Source organism: Pundamilia nyererei, unplaced genomic scaffold (genome assembly GCF_000239375.1).
Source record: "Pundamilia nyererei isolate P.nyererei 1_Seehausen unplaced genomic scaffold, PunNye1.0 scaffold00914, whole genome shotgun sequence".
Taxonomy (NCBI): Eukaryota; Metazoa; Chordata; class Actinopteri; order Cichliformes; family Cichlidae; genus Pundamilia; species Pundamilia nyererei.
Window position 1 is genome coordinate 40,419 of NW_005188315.1, and position 7,658 is coordinate 48,076.

Sequence of the window (7,658 nt, forward strand, 5' to 3'; positions counted from 1 at the left end):
CACCCCAACCGGTCGCAGCAGATGGCCGCCCCTCCCTGAGCCTGGTTCTGCCGGAGGTTTCTTCCTGTTAAAAGGGAGTTTTTCCTTCCCACTGTCGCCACTGGTTTTTCTCTGTATCTATGAAGCGCCTTGAGGCGACTTTTGTTGTGATTTCTATAAATAAAATTGAATTGAATTGAATAGATGGACCCTGATTGTTTAAGACCTTGTATGTGAGGAGCACATGAAATGGATGAACTGTGAGAGGCTGCAGTAAGGTCCAGTATGTGAGCAGTAAGAATTCAGTAAGAATTAGTGATGCGCGAATCATGAACGAATCGTTCACTACTCGAGAATCACTTTACTGACTCATGAATCATGATTCAAAAGCCCAACTGACTCACTCACTCATCCCTGTTGCTGTTAGCAAACTAATTTCATTAGTAGAGATATATTTAGCTTATAATAAAAATTGTGGAGAAAAACACAACATCCAGTATCTTAACAAAAACATTTCTGCTCTGAACTGGAAGAAAAAACCCTGAGTAGGAGCTCACATCAAGACAATAGCTAGAATAGCTAGACAGTAGCATCGCTTTGCTAACATGCTAACAGCACATTTGAGCTACTCACCCCCTCCTTTCCTGTGCTGAATCATAGCGCGAACGAATCCCTCATGCGCTCACCCGCTCCCTCCTGGTTCACCGCTTCTTGTTCTTCTTCTTGGTTGGTAACCAATGTTAAGGCACATTACCACCCCCTGGCTCACAGCTTAGTGGATATTTAGATGAGAAAATAGATATTTGACACATTTAGGGAAAATTCTAATAAAATAAAAATAAACAAAAAAATGTTCCCTTTAGAAATTTTTTTTGCTCCTTTTTTTTCTTCATAAAATAGTTGTTTTCTTTTAGAATCACTCATCTTAGCAGTAGGATATACATGAAAAGAGAAGCAAATTAAGTTTGAGTGAAACTAAATTTTTTGCACTCTCTGGTCAACTGACTCAGTGACGCAAATGACTCAAAAAACCCGATTCACTTTGGTGAGTGACTTATTAAAACTCGATTCAGTAAAACGAATCAAAATTACCATCACTAGTAAGAATTATTTTGAATTATCGTAGCTATTTAAATTGGGAAAATGACAAAGAGCACTGTAAGCCTCTGCCAGCAGGTCAGACATTTGATTTAATTGTAAAAGGTGCAACATATGAAAAATATATTTTTCTTTTCTTTTTCTAGACTGAGTATTCCTGATCTCTCAGAGAGAGGCTGTGAAGCTCTGTCCTTAGTTCTCAGCTGCCACTCCTCAAGTCTGAGAGAACTAGACCTGAGTTTCAATGACCTGCAAGCTTCAGGAATGAAGCTTCTCTCTGCTGCAGTGGAGAGTCCATGGTGTACACTGGAAATGCTCAGGTAAGTTTAAGTAATATTCAGAACTCTTTAAGAATAAACACAGTCAATTAAAATTCTAAGAAAATCAAGGTAATCTTTTTTGATTTGTTGTTGTATTCGAATATTTTTCATTGTTAGTGTGACAAATTTACAGCATGTTGCAACATCTCTTTAATATATGACAAAAAAGACTCTTAAATGTCTTCTTTTTCCACAGACTGCATCTCTGTAACCTCTCAGAGAGAAGCGATGAAGCTCTGTCCTCAATTCTCAGCTCCCAATCTTCCAGTCTGATAGAGCTGGACCTGAGTAACAACAACTTGCATGATTCAGCAGTAAAGCTACTGACTGCTGGATTTAGGGCTCCACACTGTAAAGTGAATACTTTGAGGTCAGATCAAAGGATATTGTGTTTTCATCAGTTGGCAGATTTAACCAATAAGAATATACTATGCTACTAACATATACCTTAGATTGGCAGCAATGAAATAACACCCAAAGCAGGAGAGGATTTTCTGGTGCCTCCCCCTCCAAACACACACACACACACACACACACACACACACACACACACACACACACACACACACCCTTTCTGACTTTTGTTTTTATTTGTTTATTAGGGTCCATGTCAATACTGGTAGCCTAAGGCTACCCGGACACCACGGACATTGCACTGTTGGTCCAACTCATCCAGGATGACACATCAATATGTGGCATTGACAGAAGGTTTACTGTGTCTCCCAGCACATTCTCAAGAGCATGTAGGAGATTCTGGGAGACAGGGAGTTGGACAGGGCTGTAGACCATCCTTAAGCAATCAGCGGGACTAACAAAGTCAGAAAGGAGGGGAAAAATATAACTGGTTTCCACCCATAAAACCATCCCTGTTTTGGGCAAGGCACCTGCTAATTTTATTTGGACAAAACCAGCTTAAACTGGTCTTCTCTTTTCTACAAACAAGAATGAGCATTACCAGAGCTACAAAATAACTTCCACCAGACTACTGGTGTTAATGAGTCTGAGCAAACAATCATAAAAAAGACTTCATCATGGTGGTATGAGGGCCTGATATCCTTTAGTGGGCCCGCCCCTCACTGCCTGGCATGTGAAATCCAATCCAATCCAATTTGCATTTGCCATAAACTACCAGAATTTAGCCACCACTGTACTGAATACCATCTTGATAAGTGTATATTTTTCTTTTTTTTAGCAGTGTATTTTAGCTAATAAACCTCATTTTTTCTTGTATCTTAGTAAGGTATGAATGATTCCTGAAAAGACAGAATTAAGTATTGTTACATGTAATAACTATTCAGTGCACCCTCAGTTCACTTCAGCAACAATGTTTGTTTAATGTTTATCTTTCATTTTCAGACTTAGTCACTGCAAGTTCTCAGAGAGAGGCTATGACGCTCTGTTCTCAGTTCTCAGCTCCCACTCATGTAGTCTGAGACAGCTGGACCTGAGTAACTGTGATCTGGAGGTTTCAGTGAAGTTTCTGTCTGCTGGAGTCAAGAGTCTACACTGTAAAATGGAAACTCTCAGGTCAGGATTTACGTTTGTCCACTGATGATCATTTCAAACCCGATCCTAATCACTGTATAAACAGTAACTTAATATAAACATCTTGAACATCATCCACTGAAAATGGCGACTATGTGGACCAAGCATGGTCCACATAGTCGCCCCCGGAGATGAATCATTCCCCTCATCACCAGACTCTGCTTCCTCCATGGAAGATGTCCCTTCAGGTGTCATTAGTATTGGTACTTTTTTTTTTCTTCCATGTATTTATTGAGTTTTATACTTTACACGGACACCATCATTAAATAAAACAAAACCAACAGAACAGAACAAACCAGACAAACCAAACAACCTGGCTCAAGAATACAGATAAATGAATAGAAAATCCAGACACTTTGATTATGAGATACAATTAACGATACACGTATGTAAAATAGCAGTGACGTGCTTGTATTATACCAGGGCCTGTAAGAAAATAGCAGAAATATCCAAACCGGCATAAATGGGCCCCATATTTTATGAAACTTTTTGTCCCTACTTTGTAACTTGCATTTTAGCAAATTAGTGACACATATTTCAGTACTGTCCGGTGCAATTTAGTCTTAGATGGGGCCGTGTTCTTGATCTAGTTCAAAAGGACACCTTTTCTTGCAAAGAACATTAACAGTACATAGAGCTGCGTTCCAAACTACCACCCGATTTTGTCATTTGCCAATCCAAGTAGCATGCGCAATGGATTGCATTCAGTGTCAGTGGTGAAGATCTTATCCAGTTCACACTTTATGACAGGGGTGGCCAACTCCAGGCCTCGAGAGCCGGTGTCCTTTAGGTTTTAGGTGTGTCCTTGATCCAACACAGCTGATTCAAATGGCTAAATGATCTCCTCAACATGTCTTGAAGTTCTCCAGAGGCCTGGTAATGAACTAATCATTTGATTCAGGTGTGTTTATCCAGGGTGAGATCAAAAACCTGCAGGATGCCGGCTCTTGAGGCCTGGAGTTGGCCACCCCTGCTTTATGACAAACCAAAATTGTTGCATTTTCCGGCAGGACCATAGACAGTGCATGAGGTTGCCCATTTCTATTTTACATTTAGGGCACAGTTTACTTTATTACAGACGCTCAGAGATTTAGCATTCTCTCAGACTTCATTCCATGCCTCGTCACTAATCTCTATATGTAATTCCTTTTCTCAAGTCCTCTTTAAATAAGTTGTGTCCTTGAGCCCAAATTCTTTTAACAGGCCACAACAAATTTTCATAGACGTTCTAAGATTTGGCTGAAATATCTGCTTTTCATAGTTAAAGACCGTTTGTTTATTAAGTATTTTTGTAGCTCTTTGGTTATGGTCCCTTACTTGTAAATATCTAAAGAAGTCGCGCCTATCAATGTTTTATTTATTAATTAGCTGGTCAAAAGATATAAGGTTGGCCCTGTCAATTAAGTCAGAAAAGATAGAAATACGATTCGCAGCACAGTTCCGAAAGCCAGGGTCAGTGGTCCCAGTCAAAAAAGGAGGATAATCAGATGAGGGAGTAAAAAGAGATGTTAAGTGAGACCTTCCTTCTAGTTTTTGAATCATTCGCCAAACTCTGAAAGTAGATAATGTGAGTGGGTTGTTACAGAACATCTTTAAGGTCTTAACTTTTCCCACAAAAAGCAAATTTTTCAAACGGAAATTGGACATAGAGCTCACAATATCCAACCAGACAGGAGCGTGCTGTTGTACCCAATTGGCAACTACACCCATATGGGCTCAGCTGATACCTCCTTATATCCGCCATTACCTGCCCAAAACCGGAAGTGACATCATTTTCGCTGAAATGTTTTGGTTTTCTTTTACCTTCCAGGCCTTATAAGCCTATACTGGTGTTTTTAAAAGTTATGTTGGATTTTATGATTTTCTGTATTGTTTCTGGGATGCTTAGAACTCAAATTGCACTGCTGGAAGTAGTTTATTTTAATGCACATGCTGTTTTTTGCAAATTTGTAATTATTATTTTTTATTCAAAAATAAAACTGTGAAGACACTCAAAACAGATTTCCTGTGGTGGGAAACTATTTTGTGCAACATTTTTGTATTTACAGTTTTGAGGGATAAGCCTCTAAAATTTCTCTAACTAGAAATATATATATTAAAAATACAAAAATGATTTTCAATTTTTTGTAGTTTATTGCACTTTTTTGCAATTTATGTAATTACCATTCACTTAATACATACATATTATTAAAATTTGGGCTATAATGGTTGTATTGATGAATAGCAACTTGAAATGCTCCCAAAAATGGCACTACAGCATGTAAAAGTATAATATAAGCTCTGGCGGACTTGGTTCTATGGTAGGTCTTAAAAGGTTAATAGTTTCAACCAGAGAGGGGATTGACATTTTCGGCCGAGTCAACACAACAGCATTCAGAGTAATCTTATGCTATCTTTGTCCTATGGACAGACCATTTGTGTCTGCCTGAGCTTGTACTGCCTCTGCCAGTGGCTCTATGCAAAGAGGGACAGCCTTGTCTGGTTCCCTTCAGTATCTGGAGTACCGCACCCCATTTGTGAAAACTGCAGAGCAGGGATTGTTATAAAGTAACTTAATCCAGTTTTGATGTACTGATGTATAGCAACTGGAAATGCTCCCAAAAAAAGCACTGCAGCACGTAAAAATAGAAAGATAAGCTCTGGCGGTCTTGGTTTTAAGGTAGGTCTTGAAGGGGTTAAAAGAGTCATTGTAATTGTTCAACAGGGGGCCAGCTAAAATTTCTCCAAATTCTTTATAAAAATTGGCAGTCCAGTCCCACTATGTTGCCAACCTTCAGCTATGTAATGGCATCTAATACCTCCTGTTTTGATACAGGAGAGTCCAGTTTGAGGTTCTGGTCTTCAGACAACTTGGGAAGGTTAAGAGGGGTGAAAAATACATCCAATAGGTCTGCTGTATTTGTCTGAATCTGTGATGCATAGAACTTTCTAAATATAATATTACTCCTTCTGTTGTCAAAAAACTGTTTTCCATTTACATCTTTAATTGAAGTGATGTTCTAAAAGTCTAATTTCTTCTCAGTCAGGTATTCTAAGTATTTCCCAGGTTTGTCACTATGTTCATAGACCCTTTGCCTAGCAAATCTAATTTTAGTTATTGTATCTTTTGTCAGTAGACAGTCTAATGCTGAATGTAGAGTGTAGTATGTTTTTTTTTAAGATTATCTCCTTCTGTGTGTTTTACCTTGGATTCCAAAACCTTCTTCTGCTTTGCTTGTCTACGCTTTTTATCTTTAGTATATGAAACCAGCTTTCTTTGTGTTAGCTCATTTTGTCAAACCAGCTAACACAAAGAATGCCTGGCTATGCTGGACTTGGTGTGGAAGCAGCTCCCAGTGTGAGTTCAGGAGACCGACACCCTCTCTACTTTGAAGATCATCCTTTAACTTTCCTTTTTGATAAAGCTTAAAGTTGGAGCTGGATCAGGTGACCCCGAACCATCCCTTAGTTACGCTGCTATAGGCTGAGGCTGTTGGTGGACTTCCCATGATGCTCTGCTTTCTTCTCCCCTCTTTTCACTCCTGATGTCACTACTGCATGTGCTTAACTTTTGTCTTCTCTCCCCTTAGTTTGTGTTTTGTTCTTGTCTCTCTGAGCTCATCTCTTCTCTTTCCCCTTACCCTGCAACCAGTCATGGTAGATGCTCCTCCTGGAGCCTGTTTTCACTGGGAGGATCTTTGTGTCAAAGGGAGTTCTTCTTCCCACCATCACCAAGTGCTGCTCACAGTGGATTGTCTGATGTTTGGGGCTTTCTCTCTAATATTGGAGGCTGTTACTTTACACTGTTAAACAGCTTCAGATGACTGTTGTTGTCTGTTGGGAATTGTCATTTTTAAATAAAGTTACATTGAATGGATGTAAATGGATAGATGTTATTGTGACAAAGAGAAAATGATTGTTGACAGATGGATTGTTGTTTTGTGTGTCTGCAGTCTGTCAGGCTGTCTGATCACAGAGGAAGGTTGTACTTCTCTGGCCTCAGCTCTGAGCTTCAACCCCTCCCATCTGAGAGAGCTGGACCTGAGCTACAATCATCCAGGTGACTCAGGAATGAAGCTGCTGTCGGCTGGACTGAAGGATCCAGGCTGGAGACTGGACACTCTCAGGTATGGAGAGAATGTCTGATAGAGGCGGAAGAGCTGGAATCATTTCCTGTGTCCTTCACTCACTTCCTCTTTGTTTCCTGCAGATGATACATAAACAATCACACATGCAGGAACATTTTCAGGGACAGACACAGTAGTCTAACTGGATAGTACATGGACATTTATGTAGGGGTTCTCCAAGGAGTCTAGTTGCAGGAACATTAACCCTTTCATGCATGAATTATGATAACCTCAATCAGGATATTTTTTCTTCAGGATTTTTATTCATCTTAAGGCATGAAAGGCATTCTCCTTCTCCGAGCTACTCCCTCCGGACTGTGTTTATTTTTAGTCTAAGAAGGGCGGTCAATGATTTTGTCCTTTTCAAGGTTTTGAAGACCAGCTATAACTTTCTTTTTGTAGCTGCTTGTGGCGTCTCACTTTAAGGCTTCGCACGTATTGTTGTCACTGAGGAGAGTAGTGATCTTTGTCTGGTAATCTGTTGTGTTTAGAACCACTGTGCACCTTCTTTTGTTCTTTTGTTTTGCTGGTAATACAGTGATGTTGTGGTCTTTGCAGAAATGAGGCAGGTCAAATCTTGGATTTCACACATGTGCAGTACTGGAACGTA

The 7,658-nt window shown here is 39.7% G+C and overlaps 1 protein-coding gene across 1 annotated transcript; it reads left to right on the forward strand.

Moving 5' to 3' along the window:
* The first annotated feature begins 1,222 nt into the window (after window positions 1-1,222).
* Window positions 1,223-7,129, forward strand: LOC102210726 (NACHT, LRR and PYD domains-containing protein 12-like). Its single transcript, XM_005755080.1, has 4 exons — window positions 1,223-1,397; window positions 1,594-1,767; window positions 2,754-2,924; window positions 6,875-7,129. The coding sequence occupies exons 1-4, from the start codon at window positions 1,342-1,344 to the stop codon at window positions 7,065-7,067; spliced, it is 594 nt and encodes a 197-aa protein (XP_005755137.1). The 5' UTR covers window positions 1,223-1,341; the 3' UTR covers window positions 7,068-7,129.
* Window positions 7,130-7,658: the final 529 nt, after the last annotated feature.

Bases quoted from the DNA above. Each gene is read 5' to 3' on its own strand.
- LOC102210726 (XM_005755080.1), top strand. From the start codon at position 1,342: ATGAAGCTTCTCTCTGCTGCAGTGGAGAGTCCATGGTGTACACTGGAA. The intron at 1,398-1,593 runs GTAAGTTTAAGT...CTTTTTCCACAG, and splicing joins TGTACACTGGAAATGCTCAG to ACTGCATCTCTGTAACCTCT. The intron at 1,768-2,753 runs GTCAGATCAAAG...TTTCATTTTCAG, and splicing joins TGTAAAGTGAATACTTTGAG to ACTTAGTCACTGCAAGTTCT.